Genomic DNA, 21,461 nt, shown 5'->3' on the forward strand with positions numbered 1-21,461 from the left:
GTTGGGGTTCGTGGGAAAGGAGACTAGGTCTGATCCATGATGCAGCATTTCCAGCCTATTAAATGTTCCAGGAGGGACCCAGGGCCCAACCATGACCCCCAGGTCCTTGCCCTACCCCCACTCCGCTATGATCAAGGACTGGGCTGGGGGAGGGCACAAGGAGGGGGGCGGTGGGCTTTCCAGGGATAAAGGATCGAGGCGCAGGAGAAGGTAGGGACACGTGTGGAGGTTGAATCGGCAGGAGCTGCAGCCAGATGGGGACCTGAAGGCCCGTCACTGTGGCAGGAGGCTGAGCAGGAGGGCAGCTGCGAGGCACTGGGGCGCCAGCAGAGCGGTCTGGGCCCCTGAGCTCAGCCGGTCCCCATAGCGGTCCAGCAGCATCAGAGCCACACCATTGGTCCAGCCAAACCCCTCCTGGAGAAAGGTAAGGTCCATGGGGCAAGACCCCTGGGGCAGGCCCCCAAGTCCTCTTATAGGTTGTGGGGTCCCCACCTAGAGGCCCAGGCCCCCCAGCCCCAGGGGTACCAGGGAGCACCAGTCGGGCTCCTCCCTGGGATGCAGCCTCCACAGAAGAAACTGAGGCCCAGAGAGGGGAGGTCATGGCCAGTTATGGGGACAGTACAGCCCCGAAGCTTCCTGGAGGATGTGGCCCACTCACCTGAACTTCATACTCCCCTCCACCACCTGGCTGTCCACCGTTGCTGATGTCATACTGAGGACAAGAGGATGAGCTTTAAGGTCAAGCCCTGCCCCAGCCCCCAACCAGGCCTCTAGGGAAGCAAGCAATGGGAGCCCCTTACAGGGAGAAGCTGCTCTGGCCAGCGGCTGAGCCCTGCAGTGCCCAAGAATGACCACCAGGTGCCGCCACTGCCCCAGGTATACTGGGCACTGACTTTGCAAAGCCCGACAATTCCCCATCTTACCCTGATCTGGAGGACCCCAGGGACTAGACTTACGGCCAGCTCACCTTCTCATACATGGCTGACTTTTTGGAGTAGACATCAAAGTTGGTTCGGATCCAATTCTGGGCCAGCTGGAAAGCTACTTCCTGGGCTTTGGCTGAAGGAGACTTGGCCAGACCTAGACCCCACCCATGGCAAGACCCTAAATCTTCAGAGCTCCCATCCCAGGAGTAGCAGAGTCCCGAACCTTATTCTCCTCAATGAGGGAAAGAGGCCCAGGTGCTAAGACCTCCTTCCTGGAACCAGAAGCCAAGCTGCTCTTAATCTAGGTTGGCTTAAGGAGAGTGGAAGGTTGGTTCCCCTGACAGGTGGGGGCAGGAGTAACTGTTTGCTGAGAGGCTGAGAGAGCAGAGAAGTTAGAGAAAAGCCTCTGCATCCTTTGTTCTCGCCTCCTCAATACTAGGGAGGCCGAGCCTCTGTCCTCATGGGGTTGAGGTGGGGTAGGCCCCATCCCTGCCTCCCTACCTCTGATGACCAGGTCCTGCAGGGGGGCCCAGGCATTGGGGAAGTCCCATTGCTGGCCTGTCTTCTGGAGAGAGGTCAGGATTCCATACTGGTAGGTGAGGATCCGGCTGTCCTAGAAGGTTCCAGACATTATCGTGACTGTGGGTGGGGGCTGGACAGGGAGCCAAGAGGCTGGGCCCTCCTAAAGCCAGGTGACCCCTCCTGGGCCTTCTCTTCTCGGCTCACAGCCGCCCCCTTGTGGCCGAAGTGGGACCTGCATGCTAAGACACGGTGGAGTCGGGATGTGTGGCTGCCACTTGCCAGAGGTCACAGGTCAGAGTCAGGGAGCAAGCAGGTGGTCCTACCCTGGTGTAGCAGCCCACCCTGCTCCAGGTATGCCTCACCTCAAGGTATTTCAGAGCTTTATCCACATCGTCTGGGTCAGAGAAGCAGCCGGCCCAGAGAGGAGCAAAGTTGGATGGGTAAAACTCCAGATTCTTCTTCTCGTTCTCAAGGTCATAGTCAAACCAGACCCCTTTGTCCTCATCCCACAGCACATCCTTCAGGGCAGCCATGCTCTCGGCTCGCAGATTTCTGTACTTTGCGGCTTCAGAGTCATTCCCTGGGGCAACACTTTCTTTAGGCTAAGCCACAGGGCCCCCCGCCTCCCAGGGGGTCTAGTTTGACCCCCTGTTGTCCTCCCCTGGGCTCAGAGGTCCTGAGCACCAAGGGGCCATGCTATTGTGGAGCAGAGCCCATCGCATTTCATGCCTCTAGCACCGGGACTTCCCTGAGCACGTGGTCCCGAGCAGCTCCCAGGCCCTGCACCGGCCTATCCCAGGTTTGTCCTCAAGGGGACACTGGCCGGCTGTGTGGATTCCCCTGGCTCAAAGGGCAGGGAGATGGGACAGAGGGGTTTGGATCTGTGGGGTAGGGTGTCCCCTCCTAGGTCCTTACAGTGAGAAAGGGAGGGACACGGCTGCTTTGGGGGTGTGGGGTGAGGCCGGGGAGCTGGAGGTCCTCCCCTCACGGTCCTCCTTGCAGCGCCACTGCCGAGGCCGAGGCAGGGACCCAAGCAGGGCTAGCACCCTTCTTCCCTTCCCTGCGGGCACGCGCACCCAGTCTGGAGTAGAAGTAGCTCATGAGCCCCTCCGCCTGGCACAAGAAGGCATTGAGGTCAACCGGCACCAGCTTGCTGGTTCGGATGCTGCTGAGCGAACTGGGGTTCACGCCGCCCACGAGCCAGCGTGAGGAAAAGTCCCAGCCGGACTCGGCGCTGGCCTTGAGCTCGGCCAGCAGAGTGTCCCGGTTCCCTGTGAGGACAGGGCAGCGACAGACAGCAGCCTGGGGCCTGACGCACGGCCCAGGCCCACGCTCAGCCTCTCCCTTCCTGCTGCTCACCTTCCAGCAAGGTGGCGGCCAGCTCTGCGTCTTTGCTGTAAGACTCTGGCCTGGTGGGAGGAGAGTGGGGGGGCCTGGCACTGCGTCTCTAGACCCTCCATGCCCTTGCAGGAGTCCCAGCCACGCTGGCTCAGCCGTCCCGGGGCCCCAGACGGCCCAGGGCTATCAGCTCATCATCTGAGAGGTGGGACTCAGTCCCCCACCCTCCTGCCCAGGGAAGTCCTGACATTCAAACCGGAGGGAACACACAACAAGTCTAGAGGCTGGCCGGGTGGGTCCTCACCTGGGGCCCCCGTAAGGGACTTCATAGTGATACAGGATGTAGCTCTTTCCCCTGGAACTCACAGAGATGCTCCTGTTCTTAGTCCAAAAGTCCAGCTCCGAGGCCAGGGTCTCAATGTGGTCCCTGGGGTGGAGCCGGGCACTCTCTCAGTCCAGGCGCCCCGCCCCAGCCCCGCCCCGGGAGGTCTCAGGAAGGAGGGTGCAGGGCAGCACTGGGAGGGGTGCCCACCGTAGGAAGGTGGTATCATTGGTGTGGGCCACGTAGTGGTCCATCATGAGGGTCAGGAGCGGGGGCTGGCTCCGCTGCAGGTAGTACACGCGGGCCCCGTTGGGGACGTGTCCGTACCTGCCAAGAGGAGGCCTGTTGACCGGCCCACCTGGCTGCCAGAGCCGAGGCAAACCCGCCCCAGGCCCACGGTACCTGCTCCACCTACCCTGGCTGGGGTGCCCACCCCGCCTTACGTCTGCACCAGGTCCAGGAAGTTCTGCAGCATGCCCTTCACTGTCTCGGACATCTCAGAGAGGAGTAGACCCTCCATTACCCAGTAGGAGTCCCTGGTGGGGGCACAGACAGCTCAGGCACTGCCCACACCACCCTCTGCCCTGCACACCCGGGTGCAGGCCAGGGCACCCAGCCCACTCAAGATGTCTTGCTGGCACTGGCCTGCCCTCACCACCCCTCACCCTCCTGCAACCCCTGGATGCTCACCAGTAGTAGAACTCCACAAAGCGCCCACCGGGCACAATGAAGGGGTGTCTTGAGTAGATCAGCGAGAACTGCTCGGGGTGGCTGAAGACTTCTGGCTTCACCTGGAGTCAGGAGAGAGGACACGGGCACCCTGGGCCCATGTGGAGCGGAGGCTGGTGGCCCTGCAGCCCAGGCTTGGGCTCTAGCTCTGGCGCTGCTCAGCCGTGTGGCCTTGGTCCAGGCTGGGCCATGGGGAGTCTGGTCTGCTGGCCCCCACGTGCCGGCTTCTAGAATCCCAGCAAGAGCAGCGGTGTGCAGGAGCCGGGACCCCCTCAGCCCGGCACCCCAGGGCTCACCACACAGCAGCCAGGATTAGCAGCCAGCTGGTGGCAGGTTCCTTTGGCTCCCAGTGCCCCCTGAATCTCTGTGGTCACCGTGAAGCCAGGCCCACAGGCTCAGGGCCTCCAGTTCTGGCCCAGGTGTGGATGAAACCCCAACAGCTTTCTCCAGTGAGGCGGACATGGATGAGCGTGCCCGGGGAGAGCGCGGGAGCGTCAGAGCAGGGCTCGCTACTCTACATCAGGAGTTTTCTGTTCATCCCTTCCCAGCCCTACACACGTGAGGGGGTTTAGTGGGAAAGAGGCCAGCCTGTCAGAGATTTGGAGGGGAGCAGAGGAAGGGGCTCGGAGAAGGCAATGGCACCCCACTCCAGTACTCTTGCCTGGAAAATCCCATGGACAGAGGAGCCTGGTGGGCTACAGTCCATGGGGTCGCTAAGAGTCGGACATGACTGAGCGACTTCACTTTCACTTTTCACTTTCATGCATTGGAGAAGGAAATGGCAACCCACTCCCATGTTCTTGCCTGGAGAATCCCAGGGATGGCAGAGCCTGGTGGGCTGCCGTCTATGGGGTCGCACAGAGTCGGACACGACTGACGCGACTTAGCAGCAGCAGAGGAAGGGGCTCAGGTTTTTCCCTTTGGGTGGGGGCTGCTGAGAAAGCAGCCCAAGGCGACACAGGCATGACCCGGGAGCCCCGCTCTGTGCAGTGGGTGCCAGGGCCCTGGGGCCGGGCTGGAGGACAGGAGCTGTGCAGCCTTGGGTAAAAGGCTGCCTTCTCTGAGCCTCAGACAAAGGGGAGAAAGTGCGTAACAGACCATGCTGAGCACAGGCCTGGGCCAGAATCAGAGGGAGCAATTATGGTTCCTGAGCAGAGGCCTGGCCCCAGGAGCTCAGGCAAGAGGGAGCCCAGCAGGGGAGTGAACAGTCACCACGGGGTCCGAAGGGGTGTGAAGGGCAGGACAGGGCAGCTAGGGGTGGAGGATGAGCTCAGTTTGCCTGGGGGAGGCAGGGAGGGCTTCAGGGAGGAGGTGAGGAGTTAGAAGTAGATTGCCCTCCTCCCTCTCAGAAGTTCTTTTTGGAGAGTCCTGTTCAAGGACTGCGTTCTCAGGAAATAGGTCCCAGTGTCTTGCTGGGTCCACATCAGGTGTTTTCTGTTCATCCCCTCCCAGCTCTACACAGGTGAGGGCGTAGAGGGAACAGGATGGGCCCTAGGCAGCTCACCCCTTCCCCACCTCCATCCCCTCTGCGAGGCCCAGAGCACTGATAACTTCTTTCCCAGCTTCTTCCAGAGTTGGTGCAGCTGCCCTGCCCAGGCTCACAGCCTGGGGTCCAAGATCTTCTGCAGAAACTGGGGGCTAGAAGACCACGGGGCCCACAGGGTTGAGGGTGGCAGCCCTGAGCGAAGGCCCCTCTCCTGTTCTGTGTCCAGGGTTGTACCTGTCTCTCCAGTCCTCGGGGGTCCAGGGCTGCAGCTTCTGCCCCACAGCCCGAAAGTGTTCTTGGCCGAACACTTGCAGCTCCTGCCGGGAGATGCTGAGGTTGTGGGCCTGGGCCAGCTCGCAGAAGCGCCTCAGGACTTGGTCTGGGGGACAGGCAGCAGGAGGGGTCAGCGGGACCCCAGGGAGTCTTCCCTGATCAGACACCCCTGCCTGCCTGGTTTTGCCCCCTGCCTTTTGGTGGAAGGTTCAGGAGAAGGAGGGGCCCCCTGGGGCTCTCACCTGGAGCTGAGGATAGTGGCATGTCCACAAACTGCTTATCATGCTGGTAGAGTTTGGCCATCTGAACTTGCCGCGGGAGCTCCCCGTGGCAGTAAATCTGGCTGCAGAGAGAGTCGGGGAGGGGAGTAGGTTGGGTCACCACCAACAGGGGAGAAGAAAACAGCAGTCTGGGGCGTGTTGACTGGGAGGGGCGAGGACTGTGGTGTGCCAGGGCATGTGCACGTGTGTGCCTGTGCACGTGTGTGGTAGGGGTTTGTGGGTGGTGGTGACATCAGGGCTGAGAGAACGCGGAGGGTCCTTGTGCAGTAAAGGACCTAAACAGTTGCCTGAGCCCAGCTCGCTGGTTAATTTGAAACAGTATAGAAAGCCAGGTGGACAAGAGGAGGGAGGGCGCTGTAGCTCAGAGCGTGTCCACACCAGGAGTTTCCTGTTCATCCTCTCCCAGCTCTACGCACGTGAGGTGGTTTTAGTGGGAGAGAGGTCAGTGGATAGGGATCCGGAGGGGAGGAGTGGGAGGGGCACGGATCTGTTCTCACTGGGTTAGGGGGCTGGCGAGGAGCCCAGAACGTTGTTCAGTGGCGCTTTGATCAGTGATTGTGGGATGGACCAGCTCTATTCAGTGGCTCTGTATGGACCCAGCTGTAAGAGGTTGTGGCAAAACCCTATGGATTGTACTCAGTGGCCGCAACGAAAAGTTTGAACCAGGAAATTTCCAGATGTAGTGTACGATACACACCATACGGGAGAGGATCACTAGCTTGCTATTGGATATTGATGGAAACCTCCTCTATGATTGAAAAACACAAAACATTCTTGAAACCATGAAATACCCATAATGCCTTGGGTGATGTCAGACACGCTCTGATAAAGAAGGCAGTGCCCCGAGAGTTCCTTAACGATGGAAATGGTTTCCGCAGGAGCAGGCTGCTGGGGGAATGCAAGGAGGTACTTTTTGTGTTCAAGGGCAGGTGGCCTCACTTCCTGCAGGGCTGACTGGGGAAGCAACAGAGAAGCCACCAGGAGGTGCCCCGTGAATAGCTTTTAATTGACCAAGCAAAAACTTGGTCATTTAGTGATGGAAGTTCCAAGTGGACAGACAGTATCTTGGTTGGAAAGCCACTGCACCCTAACTGCCTGAGGGAGATCTTTGGAAAACATAAGAACAAGACAGCCCCATGGGCTGAATTGCAAGCTGTTTCCCTTGCAGTGGGGCTTCCCTGGTGGCTCAGATAAAGAGTCCACCTGCAATGCAGGAGACCTGGGTTCGATCCCTGGGTTGGGAAGATCCCCTGGAGAAGGAAATGGCCACCCACTCCAGTATTCTTGCCTGGGAAATCCCCTGGACAGAGGAACCTGGCAGACTACAGTCCATAGGATCATACAGAGTCAGCCACGGCTGAGTGACTAACACTTTCACTTTCCTTGCAGTGATGGAAGAATTGAATGAAGAAAGCCCCTATGTTTGGCTTTATATTGATTCATAGACATCAATGTGTTCTATTTTAATGCACTATTCAAATTCCCATAGTGTTTCCAGAGGACCATGACACAAAAGGGCATCATTTTAATACGCCAGTTTTCCATTGCCCTTCTGTCTGACCATATGGCCAGGCCATTGGCCCCTGACCGAGAGTAGGCAAAAACCCAAACACAGTGACAAATGGTATGTAACTCAGCCCACCGAGCTGATTTGGTCTTGTCTTCTTTGATAAGAGTGGCAGCCTTTCAAACAGTACGTTGTATGTTCACCTTGGGACTGCCATCCATAAACCAAGCAATTCATTGTCAGTCAATCAAGAGCTGTTCATAGGGCACTTGCCTAGGTGACAGTTGAATTTGGTAGTTCCTTAGGTGGTTTCAACATCATTCCTAGGGGAAAAGTCTGCCTGCTCTTACATATGCTGAGTAACTCTCCATTCCCCCAGGAACATGGTCCTGCATAAACCATTTCCATTTTCTTATGGAACTCCTCTGGGCATGTCCCTCCATCTTAGAGCATTTTCCAATATCACCTAAAATAATATGGGCATTTCAGGTTTCAAGATTATCTTTTGACCTTCAGTCACAGGGAAAGCTTCAATTAATATCTGATAGCAAACTAGTAACTGCCTCTCTAGTTGAAATTCTTTAGTCCAAAGTCTCAGCTGGGAGGTGCCCAAAGGCTTTTCCTGTAAGTCCCAGTCTGTGCTCCCCAGAAGAAGGCTACAATCTATGTGGACTCAGGCAATCTTATTGGTTCTCATTTGGAACATTCAATTAATATTGCTTGAGGGATGGCTTTACATGTCTTCTGCTTTATAATACTAGACAGTGGAAACATTCCCCAGTCAGGTATTATAATATCCGTTCCTGTAATACATTCAGGTAGAATAGATGCAGTCACTTCCCAACAGAACTGTTCAAGCACCAATTTTCATTCAAACTTTCATCTTGGTTGCACCAACCCTTGCACCCCTCACTGTGCACCTCTTAGAACTTCAGCAAGGTCTGGAATACCTTTGGTCTTTGAGTACCAGGGAGGGTAAGTGTTCCTTGTCAATCATGACATTCATTTCCATAAAACATTCAGGCGAAGGAGAAACAATCCTTTGACATAAAGCCTGTTTAAACATTCCATTTTTTTTCATACTACCTTTCCCCTTCATCCCATCAACTCTTGCATTTCTATATCCTCTTAATCTGACTGTAGCCTCTTTTAGGTCCTCTCCAGTGGCTTTTGGTACTGCAGTGCATGGGGTTCCCATGTCACAGAGTCCAGGAGCCTCCTCTACCCTCTGACCATTTTGCCCACTGCTACATATCCAGTTTTGGGTCTCCAGGGTGGGACAGAGCTAAGGGACCCTGACCCGGCCATCAACCTTTATCTTGATTATATTTTGGCACCATTGCCCCAGCAGATTGGAGGTCAGGCTTCGTGTTGCTGCCTATGTCTTGCTCCCAAGTTGCTCCCAAGTAGGGTGAATAAAACAGATTTGTCTCGGGCCTTTTCATTTTGGATGACCTGCAGGGGTTCCCATTGGTTCAATCAACCTTGAAGGATGCTGCATGAAAACCTTTCTTTTGACCCTGTCCACAGTCCATGGGGTCGCAAAGAGTCAGACACGAGTGAAGCCACTTAACGTGTGTGCACACATGGCTGCTTTATTTATCCCGTTTCTTGAAAAGAAATCAGTCTTTTGATTCTCCCTCTTTTCTTCCTCTTTTGTTTTGCTCCCATAAATGTTTGCTTTATTTACTCCATTCTTCTTCTTCTTCTTTTTTTTTCCTGTCATGCACCCGGGCTTGCAGGATCTTAGTTCTCCCACCAGGGCTCAAACACGTGCCCTTGACACTAAAAGTGCAGATCCTAAATTCTGTACTGCCAAGGAATTTTTTTATTCACCCCATTTAAAAATTTTTTATTTATTTACTTATTTTTGGCTATGCTGGGTCTTTGGTGCTCGTTTCAGAGCATGGGCTCTAGGGTTCTCCGGCTCAGTAATTAAGACTCACAGGCTTAGTTGCTCTGTAGCATGTGGGATCTTCCCGGACCAGGGATCAAACCTGTGTTCCCTGCATTGATTGGTGGATTCTTAGCCACTGGACCACCAAGGAAGTCCTCACCCCATTCTAAATAACTGTTTTAAGATGCCTATCCTGCTGGGACGAGACCGTTGGCTCTGTCCTCTGTCTATCATATTCTCTTGGGAATTAGTCTAATTTTCTTCATTATTTGTTGTTTCAGAATAATTTTTTCCTTTGGAAATGGCTCTGGGGCTACTGGCTGCACATCAGGGCAGCCAGAAGCAGGACCTTCCCCAGCACATTCTGTTAGCAGAGGCCCTGAGACCAGAGGCTGTATTTAGGACTGACCAGAATCTTAGTATGGCTTATCTCTCACTTTCATTTTTGCTATTCTAGATGACAATACCAAGAAATTCTATTTTTTATTTTTGTCTTCTTATTTTGCACTTTCTTATGCATTTGGTCAGCGAATACCCCAAGAGTTGGATCCATCAGCTCTAACTTCCATTGGTAACTTTTACCTCCAGTAACTGATCACAACAAAACTGCTATTCTGAACACATGGGTGACCCTGTGGCCATCCAGGAATCAAAAGATGCTCGTTCCTTGCCATTTCATCTTGCACTTTCCAAACCACGTGTTTTAGTGAGACAAGATCATCCTAGCAAATCACACATGTTCTGACAACAATTACAATATTGCAATAAAATTCTGCCACCAAGAGTTAGCTTGGATGCCACCCCCAGGTCAAAGCTATAGTCCCCAACAAGATTGCCCTCACTCCAGCACCAGTTATAAGTTCAGGGGTCCTGAAGTTTCCACCACTTGTGACCACTGGCTACAAGTTCAGGAGTTCCCATGAGAATTTGCTAGAATTAAAGTTTTAGTGATTTATAAGAGCGGTTCACAGAATTCAGGAAAGCACTGTATTGGGATTGCATTATAGTTCTCATAAGGATACAAGTCAGGACTGGCCAAACGAAGACACATATAGGACAAGATCTGGGAGAGTCCTGAGCACAGAGCTTCTGTGTTCTCTCCCCATAGAATCAGGACACTTCAGCCTCCTGGCGCATCGAAGGGTCAACCAAAATGAAGCTGCACTGAACTTCGGTGTCCGGAGTTTTCCTTGGGGTTTCGTTGCATAGGTGCGTGCCCGCATGTGTGCTAGGTCACTTCAGTCACGTCTGACTCTTTGCGACCCTATGGACCGTAGCCCACCAGGCTCCTCTGTCCATGGGATTCTCCAGGCAAGAATACTGGCGTGGGTTGCTGTGCCCTCCTCCAGGGGATCTTCCTGACCCAGGGATCAAACCTGCGTCTCCTATGTCTCCTGCATAGGTAGGTGGGTTCTTTACCACTAGTGCCGCCTGGGAAGCCCCACTGCATAGGTATGATTGATTAAATCATCAACTATGTGATTAAATCCAATCTTCCGCCCCGTCAGGAGGTCAGGCTGGTATCAGGCACCCCAGAGCCCCAACCTTCTAATCACTTCATCTTCTAACATGACCTGTCCTACTTCAGACATCGTAGTAGCATGACCCATCTAGGGACTCACCATGAGTCACCTCAGTCACAGAAGCGATTCGAGCTTAACCTGGATACCAAAGACACTCCTGTCACTTGGGAAATTTCCAAGCTCTTAAAAGTTATATTCCAGGAACTCAGGACAAAGACTGGACAAATTCTTTGTTATACAATAAGTTGTTTGTGCAGTAAACAGTTGACATAGCAGATTGTGTTTATACCCTGTACATTTCAAAGACAGTACGATACGTGCCTAAGAGATACCTTCTAAGCTCCTGGGGCCCTAACCTATACATTTTTGTTTCCTGGGACCTTGGACCATGCCAGATATTTTATCCTATTAATGTGATTTAAGGTGGGGGCTGAGGGCCACCCATTATCATTTTGACCTTTAGAGACCTGGAGAATGAGTAACTAGGGTCACCATGAGGATACACTACGTCCCTGTAACTGATCCCCAGTAAAAATTCATGGGTGCCAAGGCTTCCCGTCTGGCCATGCCTCATGTGTGTATTAAACTGTAACCATGAGTATAAACATTTGGTGAGTACTAGTGGAAGATATGGGCTTCCCCAGTGGCCCAGGGGTAAAGAACCTGCCTACCAATGCAGGAGACATGGGTTCGATCCCTGGGTGGGGAAGATCCCCTGGAGAAGGGCATGGCAATCCACTCCTGTATTCTTGCCTGGAAAATCTCATAGAAGAGTCTGGTGGGCTACAGTCCATGGGATCGCAAAAGTCAGACACGACTTAGAGACAACAACCATCACCAGTGAACTTCTATTATTACTTTTCTGGCTTGTTATGTAATAATAACCTTCATGGACCTCATTTTTCTAGTTCACTGCTGCAACTCAGGAGGCATAGCAAGAACTCAATAAACCCATGATGAAGGGAGAGTGGCTGCCCTGTGAGTCCCAGAAGCAGGATGGGGTCACTCATCCCTGCTATTTGGAGATGGAAACTGTGGCTTTGGAAAGAGGTTTGGTCATGGAGGTCAGAGGTCAAACCCAGGGGCTCCTTGCAGGTCCCTACTCCCACTCTCACATCCAAGGCAAGGAAATTGAGCAGGAAGTTTCCCAGAACAACCCTGAGAACAGGCCTGCACAGTTCAAGGAGCAGCTAGAAGGGAGAGCAGAGGGAGGGAGCACTCCCTGGGTGGCAGGCTCCTGGCCTGTGTCCAGCCGCCCACAGGCTGCCCCATCTTTTCCTAGCGCTGGGGGTCAGTGCCCAGCACAGATCCTGAGACCTGATCTCCTTCCCTTCCCTCCTCTCTGGAGGGCTGACCCCGATGCTTGAGCTCTCCTTGCGGCCCTCCAGACCTGGCCTTCCAGCTGCAACCCCATCTGCCTTCTCCGCTCCTACCTTCCACAGGGTGGGGGCAGGGCCTCTTGGGGTAGGGCCTCTTGGGACCCCAGCCTCAACCCCAGCAGGAGCAGCAGATGCAGCCCCCAGGTCCTCCCCTGCATGAAAATGTGGCTGTGGCCAAACAGGAGCGCCAGGTGCCTCCTGCTAGCCGGGGCGCAGCCTGCTCGCCTCGCCTGCCAACCCGGGGCAACCAAAGTCCGGGTCTGAGGCGTGGCCACACGATGAGCTGGACCACGCAGACCACTCTCTGCTCCTGCCCTCAGCTCACAGGGGCCGCCCCTGCCCCCTGACTTTGTCTTTTCCTCCCCTTCTGTTTCTCAGCCTCAGCTGGGGCCTCCTGCTCAGGCCCTTCCCGCAGAGGCGGGGTGAGTGTGGGGAGATGGGACAAAATTCGGCCACACATCTGTGACCCAGATGCCGGTCCCTTTCATGTCTCCGAGGTTCCCACCTCAGGGGGTTACCATTTCCTTTAACATTTCAAATAGAAGGGCTCAAGATTCTGTCCCAGGTACAGTGTGAAAGCCCGGGACCCTTGTGATTATCTACCAGGGAGGCTGTGGGAGCACAGGCGGGAGGAAGACCTACCATACTCGGGACATTTGCTGCGGGTGTTGAAGATGACATAGGAGTTTGCCAAAGGAATGGACTGCAGACTGTTCCGGTGTCGGCAATGGCAGGGCAGCTGCAAGAAGCTCAGCCTGGCAAGAGAGACCCGGGGTTGGTGCAGGGGAGGGAAGCGAGGCAAGGCCAGAGGGACATGTTGGCACCAGCCTGTCGGGGACCTTTGCCAAAGCCAAGGAGGCAGCGGGTTCCAGTGAGGGAGGTGGCAGAGAAGCCCGTGAGCTGAGGCAGCAGGATTTGATTTGCTGTAGGAAGCTCCCCCCTCGGCACCAGGGCAGGGGCTTAAGGGGCAGGGGTGGGAAGGGACGGGTGAGGAGGCAGCAGCCTGACCCAGGACCCCTGCCTCAGGCCTGGAATGATGGGGGGTCAGGTGGGGTGGGAAGGTGGTGCTGCCAGCCGGCACCGCCTGAGTTTATTGCTCGTATGGCTTTGCCTTTGCGACTCGGGCTCGCTGCCCAGAGCGGTGGTGCCGGCTCGGTGTCCGCCCCAAGACGGGGTGGCTAGGCCTGTGCCTGCCCTTGCCAGCGCCCCATCCCTCCCTCCCCAGCGGTCCTCTGCTCTGCGGGTTCGCCCACCTCCTTCCTGGCACCCTAGCCTCCAGATGCTGTATGCTCCCTTCCGCCCTTGCTTCCTTCTTTCCTTCCTTGAAAGTTTTTTTCTTGTCCTTAAATAGACGCAGCATAAATACAAGTCATTTCAACCGTTTTTAAGCGCACAATTGGATTTACATTACATTCTTGATGTCTGGCAACTATCCCCATTATTTATTTCCAAGCCTTTTTGTTTTTATCATCCCAAACACACACTTTATAACCTTTAAGCAGTCACTCCTCAATCCTCTCTCCCCACCACCCCTGGAAACCACTATTCCACTTTCTGTCTCTATGAATTTGCCTTCTAGATGCTTTATGTGAGTGGAGTCATGCAGCATTTGTCATTTCATTACACGTTTTCAAAGTCAGCCTATGTTGTTGCATGTCTGGATTTCCTTCCTTTTTTTTTTTTTTAAGCTGAATAACATTTCATTGTATGTTTAGACCACATTTTCTTTTAGAGACGAGTGTGTTTGGGGGAATTCCCTGGCAATCCAGTGGTTAGGACTTGAGCTTTCACTGCTCACGGCCCTGGGTTCGATCCCTGGTTGGGGAATTAAGATCCTGCAAGCCTAGCAGAGCCAGCAAAGCAAAAACAAATAGCAACAAAAAAGTAGAGACGAGTATTTTTTAAACACTTTATTGAAGTTGATTTACACTGTTGTGTTAATTTCTGCTGTACAGCAAAGGGAGTCAGTTATACACATAAACACATTTTTTCTTATTTTTTTCTATTTGGTTGATCAAAGGATATTGAATGTATGTTTCTGTGCTATGCAGCAGGAGCTTGTTGTTTCTCCGTTCTACATGTAATAGTTTGCAGCTGCTAATCCCACATGCCCAGTGCATCCTTCCCCCATCTCTCCTCCCCCTTGGCGACCACAAGGCAGTTCTTTATGTCTGTGAGTCTGTTTCTGTTCCACAGATAAGTTCCTTTGTAGACCACATTCTCTTTAACCATGCGTCTGTCATCGGACATTTGGTTCACTTTTACTTTTTGGCTATGTGACTAATGCTGCTATGAACACGGGCATACAAATATCTGTTCCTGGCCTTGCTTTCAGTTCTTCTGAGTATGTATCTAACAGTGGAGTTGCTGGATCATCTATGTTTAATCTATGCTTAAATCTATATTTATGCTTAAATCTATGTTTATCTTAAGTCATATATTTATTAATATGCTTAAATCTATATTTATCTATGCTGGTCAATCTATGTTTAATATTTGAGGAGATGTCAGATTGCTTCCCACAGCAAGTGGATTTTAAATCTTCCCACCCGGGATGCAGGATGGTTCCACTTCCTCCACATGCTCCCAGCACTTGTTATTTTCTGTTTGTTTGTTGTTTGTAACAGCCACCCTAAGGGGTGTGCGGTTATGTCTCATTGTGGTTTTGATTTGTGTTTCCCTAATGATTACTGATGCTGAGCATTTTTTATATGCTTATAGGCTGTTTGTTTATCTTCTTTGGAGAAATGTGTAGCCAACTTTTTTGACCTTAAAAAATTTGTAGTAAGCTTTGAAATCAGGAAGTGTTAGTTCTCTGACCGTGTTCTTCTTTTTCAAGATGGTTTTAGTTATTTAGGGTGTCTTTCAATTCCACGTGCATTAGAAAATGGCCTTGTCCATTCCTGCAGAAAAGGCCTTTGGAATTTTGATAGGAATTGTGTTGTATCTGTAGATCCCATCAGGTATTCAGGATATCTTAACAATAGTAAGCCTTCTTACTCCCAAACACTGGATGCTTCTGCATCCATGTAGATCTTTCTTAGATTCAGCAATGTTTTTTAGTGTTCAGCATACAGGTCTTTCATCTCCTTGGATAAACTTATTCCTGAGTATTTTATTCTTTTAGATGCTATTTTTAATGAGATTCCTTTTCAAGTTTCTTTTTCAGTTTGTTCTTTGCAAATGTATAGAAACTCAATTGATTTTTGTGTGTTATCTCGTACCCTGCAGCTTTATTGAATCTGCTTATTAGATCTAGTAGCTTTCCTATGGATCCTTTGGGATTTTCTATGTGTAGAATCACATCATTTGTGAATAGAATATTCCTCCTTTTCAATTTGAGTGACTTCTATTCCTCCCCCCCACACTACCCTGCACTTTACTCTGGTTAGAACTCTGGAATAGTGTTGGATGGTGAAAGTGAACATCTTTGTCTTGTTCCCTGATTTTAGGGGACCGTTTCCAGTCTTTCACCATGAGTGTGCTGCCAGATGTGGGTTTTTCATAAATTCCCTATATTATACTGAGGAAATTTCCATTTCTAGTTTTTAGGTGTTTTTTTTTTTTAAATCACGGACGGGTGTTCAGTTCAGTCAGAGTCGCGTCTGATTCTTTGTGATCCCATGGACTGCAGCACGCCAGGCCTCCCAGTCCATCACCAACTTCCAGAGCTTGCTCAGACCCAAATCCTTCGAGTTGGTGATGGGTGTTGAATTTGGTCAGATGGCTTTTCTGCATCAATTAATGATCATGTGGGTTTTTTCCTCCAACTTCTCTGGTGGCTCAGGGGTAAAGAATCTGCTTGCCAATGCAGGAGACACACTTTGGATTCCTGGTTCAGGAAGATCCCCTGGAAGAGGAAATGGCAGTCCATTCCAGCATTCTTGCCTGGGAAATTCCAGGGACAGAGGAGCCTGGTGGGCTACATGCAAGTCCATGGAGTTGCAAAGAGTCGGACACCACTTAGCGACTAAACAACTATTAATGTTACACATACTATTAATGTACTTATTGGTGTTACATTAAGATTCTTATGTTGAAGCACCCTTGCATTCTTGGGGTAAATCTCACTTGCAATGTGTATAATCCTTTAAATATGCTGTTGGATTTGGTTTGCTAGTATTTTGTTGAGGGTATTTTCATCATGTGCATAAAGGATATTGGATCATAATTTTCTTGTGATATCTTTATTTGCTTAGGTGTCAGGTAATGCTAGTCTCATAGGAGTTAGGAAGTGTTTTTTCCTCTTCTGTTTTTGGAAGAGTGTGAGGAAAGATTGGTGTTAATTCTTTAAATGTATGGTAGAAGCCCTTGTTCTTGGACTGTATTAAGGTTCTCCAGAAAAACAAACAAACCAAAAAGAAGAAAAGAAAACAGGGAGATAAGAGAGAGGGAGAGAAAGGATTTATTTTAAGGAATTTGCTCACATGATGAGGGAGGCTGGCAAGTCCAAAATCTGCAAGATAGGCCAGCAGGCTGGAGACCCAGGGAGGAGGTGCAGTTCAAGTCTACAGACTCTGTGCTGGTAGAATTCTCTCTTTTTCTGAGGAGGTCGGTCATTTTTCTATTAAGGCCTTCAACTAATTGAGGGTAATTACCTTATGGAGGGTAATTTACTCAATGTCTACTGATTTAAAGGTTGCTACTGCTGCTGCTGCTAAGTTGCTTCAGTCGTGTCTGACTCTGTGTGACCCCAGAGACGGCAGCCCACCAGGCTCCCCCGTCCCTGGGATTCTCCAGGCAAGAACACGGGAGTGGGTCGCCATTTCCTTCTCCAATGCATGAAAGTGAAAAGTGAAAGTGAAGTCACTCAGTTGTGTCCAACTCTTAGCAACCCCATGGACTACAGCCCACCAGGCTCCTCCGTCCATGGGATTTTCCAGGCAAGAGTACTGGAGTGGGGTGCATTGCCTTCTATCCCACCTAAAAAATATATTCACAGAAACATCTAGAATAATCTTTGACTTCATATCAGGGTACCTTGGCCAAGCTAAGTTGACACCTAAAATAACTATCACACAGAGTTTTATATGTTGAAAGGTTTTAAATTATAATCGCAAAGCATAGACATTACTTTGCCGACAAAGGTCCGTCTAGTCAGTTCAGTTCAGTTCAGACACTCAGTCGTGTCCATGGACCGCAGCACGCCAGGCCTCCCTGTCCATCACCAGCTCCTGAAGCTTGCTCAAACTCACGTCCATCAAGTCCGTGATGCCATCCAACCATCTCATCCTCTGTTGTCCCCTTCTCCTCCTGCCTTCAATCTTTCCCAGCATCAGGGTCTTTTCAAATGAGTCAGTTCTTTGCATCAGGTGGCCAAGGTATTGGACCTTCAGCTTCAGCATAAGTCCTTCCAAAGAATATTCAGGACTGATTTCCTTTAGGATGGACTGGTTTGATCTCCTTGCAGTCCAAGGGACTCTCAAGAGTCTTCTCCAACACCACAGTTCAAAAGCATCAATTCTTCCATGCTCAGCTTTCTTTATAGTCCAACTCTCACATCCATACATGACTACTGGAAAAAAACCATAGCTTTGACTAGATGGACCTTTGTCAGCAAAGTAATGTCTCTGCTTTTTAATATGCTGTCTAGGTTAGTCACAGCTTTTCTTCCAAGGAGCAAGCATCTTTTAATTTCATGGCTGCAGTCACCATCTGCAGTGATTTTAGAGCTCCCCAAAATAAAGTCTGTCACTGTTTCCACTGTTTCCTTATCTATTTGCCATGAATTGGTGGGACCAAATGCCATGATCTTTGTTTTTTGAATGTGTAGTCAAAGCTACATTTTTTTCCAGAAGTCATGTATGGATGTGAGAGCTGGACCATAAAGAAAGCTGAGCACTGAAGAATTGATGCTTTTGAACTGTGGTGTTGGAGAAGACTCTTGAGAGTCCCTTGAACTGCAAAGAGATCAAACCAGTCAATCCTAAAGGAGATCAACCTTGAATATTCATTGGAAAGACTGATGCTGAAGCTGAAGGTCCAATACTTTGGCCACCTGATGCGAAGAAGTGACTCATTGGAAGAGACCCTGATGTTGGGAAAGAGTGAAGGCAGGAGGAGAAGGGGATGACAGAGGTTAAAGTGGTTGGATGGCATCACGAGCTTCAAGGACATGAGTTTGAGCAAGCTCCAGGAGTTGGTGATGGACAAGGAAGCCTGGCGTGCTGCAGTCCATGGGGTCGCAAAAAGTCAAACATGACTTACCAACTCAACTGAACTGAACAACTCGTTATAAATCTGTTCACATGTTCTGTTTCTTCTTGGATCAGTTTAGGTAACTTGTGTGTTTCTAGAAATTTATCCATTTCATCTAGGTTATCTTATTTGTTGGCATACCTTATTTGTTGTTCATCGTATTCTCTTTATTTTTGTAAGGTCTATAGTAATGTCTTCATTTCATTTCTGATTTTAATGATTTGTGCCTTCAGTCTTTTTTTTCTTTGTCAATTTTTTGTTCTAGTAAAAATTTTGTCAATTTTTTTTTAAAGAACCAATTTTTAAAAATTATTATTTATTTATTGGCAAGGAGGTGTGTTGGGAGGGAGGAACCTGTCCCCTCCCTGGCAGTCATACCTCATCCTGGAAGGTTGGAAAAAAATGTCGCTGGGTCCGGGTCACTGTGGAAATGCACACCAAGTGGATCGACACCAGGCTGTGTGCCTGCGGCTCCAGCAATGAGTCCCTGCTGCCCAGTGGCCCCATGCATCCCGCTCACTCAACTGCCAATTATCCTATCTCTTTTCTTTTTAAATGTGGACCTGTGCAGCTTCCCTGGTGGCCCAGATGGTAAAGACTCTGCCTGCAATGCGGGAGACCTCGGATCAATCCCTGGGTCGGTCACATCCCCTGGAGGAGATGGCAACCCACTCCAGTGTTCTTGCCTGAAGAACCCCATGGATAGAGGAGCCTGGTGGGCTGCAGTCCACGGGGTTGCAAAGGGTCGGACACGACTGAGCTGTAAATTTCCCTCCAAGCACTGCTTTTGCTTCATCCGATAAATTTTGGTGTTTCGTGTCCTTGTTTTATTCATTTGTAAGGATTTTCTCATTTCCCTCATATTTTCTTCTTCAATTGTCTTCTTCTTTGATTGTCTAAAAAGTATGTTATTTAATTTCCATGTTTGTGGAAGCAGTTTTTGTTTCTGTTACAGTGTGTTTACTTCAAGCATTTATTTTTAATTCTTTTTAAGAATGTCCATCTCTCTGCTTACGTGACCCATCTCATTTTTGCAGGGTTACTTCTTCCATTAGAGCCCTTAGCATATCAATCATATTGTTGTTTAGCACAGGGAACTATAGCCAATCTCCTGGGATAAACCGTAATAGAAAAGAATAGAAAAGAATGTAGCCATGTCTATGTCTAGGAGTCATTTGCTGTACAGTAGAGAGTGGCACAATGTTGCAAATCAATTATACATCAATTAAAAAGTTCCAGGCTCTGCCCTACAAGCGGCAAATCAGTGGAGGGTGCTCTGGACAAGAGGACAGTGAAAGTGAAAGTGAAGTCGCTCAGTCGTGTCTGACTCTTTGTGACCCCATGGACTGTAGCCTGCCAAGCTCCTCTATCCATGGGATTCTCCAGGCAAGAACACTGGAGTGGGTTGCCATTTCCTTCTCCAGGGGATCTTCCTGACCCAGGGATCAAACCCAGGTCTCTGGCATTAACAGGTGGATTCTTTACTGCTAAGCCACAAGGGAAGCCCAGAGTTGTTTTTAAATTCCTGGTCTAATAGTTCCTACATCCTTGTTATATCTGAATCTGATTCTGGTGCTTTCTCTGTTTCTTCAAACTGGTTTTTCTTTTTTCTTTTAGAATGCTTTGTAATTTTTTGTTGAAGCCTGGACATGGTGTACTGTGTAAAAGACACCTGATAGTTACTCCTGTAGAAGTTTTGACTTGCAAGGTTTTGCTCTGGTAAATTGTGATTCTCTGTACCCACTTGTCTCTCTGATTTGGGGGCTATCAATTTGCCCTGTTACTTCAATCTCCGACCGATCTGAGAGTTGTTAATTTTCAGTGTTGTTAAAACAGACTGATGACTTCCAAGTTCCTTACGTGCTGAACTAAAAACTGGAAACCCTTGTTTGGTTTTTTTTTTTTTTAAATTTCTCTATATTCTTTATTTGGTGCAACACTATCATGTACTTCTTTTTAAAAAACAGATAAAGGAGTCTGGATGTTAACCTTTTTTTAAATTTATTTTTTAATTGAAGGATAATTGCTTTACAGAACTTTACTGTTTTCTGTCAAACATCAACATGGATGTTATCTTTTTAAAATTAAATTAATTGATTAATTACATTTTTGGCTGCGCTGGGTCTTCATTGCCCTGCACGGCTTTCCCTAGTCGTGGAGTGCGGGGGCGGCTCTCCAGTTCTGGCATGTGGGCTTCTCACGGCAGGGGCTTCTCCTGCTGGCTCTAGAGCATACAGGCTGCAGAAGTTGCGGTGCACGTGCTCATTTGCCCCGCGGCACATGGGGTCTTCTCAGGCCTGGGATCCAACCCATGTCCCCTGCACTGGCAAGCAGATTCTTAACCACTAGACCACCAGGGGAGTCCTATACGTTACTTCTTTAAGTATTTTACCTCCTTGGACATACTTATAGTGGTCACTTTGAAGTTTTCACTTTTAACTCCACATTTGTTCACTCTTACAGGCAATTTTCTCTTCTCTGCTTTGTGTGCATGTGTGATACTTGTGTCTTTGCATGTCTCAGAATTTTTGTTGTTGTTGTTGGGAAATGGACATTTAGAATAAGAGAGCAATGGCACCCCACTCCAGTACTCTTGCCCGGAAAATCCCATGGACGGAGGAGCCTGGTGGACTGCAGTCCATGGGATCGCGAAGAGTCAGACACAACTGAGCGACTTCACTTTCACTTTTCACTTTCATGCATCGGAGAAGGAAATGGCGACCCACTCCAGTGTTCTTGCCTGGAGAATCCCAGGGACAGCGGAGCCTAGTGGGCTGCCGTCTATGGGGTCGCACAGAGTCGGACACGACTGAAGCGACTTAGCAGCAGCAGCAGCAAACTGGGGGACTGTCTCCCTTTCCCCATGCCCCTCAACCACGGCTTGTTATTATTATCTGTATGTGTATGTGTGGAGTGACTGCCTAGTTTATTTTAGTGAAGGCTATTTCCCTCCCTTGGTGTTAAGCGTATGTTGCTTCCAGGAGGCTCAGCTTTGATTATAACCTTAGTAATCCTGGGATGACAGTGATCTTCCTTTCTTCCCCTGAGTACATTCAGCTGATAAAATAACTGCTGGCTGA

At 50.1% G+C, this 21,461-nt stretch overlaps 1 protein-coding gene across 1 annotated transcript; it reads right to left on the minus strand.

Moving 5' to 3' along the window:
• Window positions 1-18: 18 nt before the first annotated feature.
• Window positions 19-12,341, minus strand: TREH (trehalase). The gene is given in 15 exon segments (XM_055548298.1): window positions 19-414; window positions 659-712; window positions 968-1,080; window positions 1,428-1,539; window positions 1,811-2,028; window positions 2,525-2,719; window positions 2,808-2,857; window positions 3,091-3,213; window positions 3,319-3,435; window positions 3,552-3,644; window positions 3,799-3,893; window positions 5,382-5,475; window positions 5,558-5,702; window positions 5,839-5,939; window positions 12,238-12,341. Coding segments are annotated over 15 exon segments (1,755 nt in total). The 3' UTR covers window positions 19-273.
• Window positions 12,342-21,461: the final 9,120 nt, after the last annotated feature.

This window comes from Bubalus kerabau, chromosome 15 (assembly GCF_029407905.1).
Source record: "Bubalus kerabau isolate K-KA32 ecotype Philippines breed swamp buffalo chromosome 15, PCC_UOA_SB_1v2, whole genome shotgun sequence".
Classification (NCBI taxonomy): domain Eukaryota; kingdom Metazoa; phylum Chordata; class Mammalia; order Artiodactyla; family Bovidae; genus Bubalus; species Bubalus kerabau.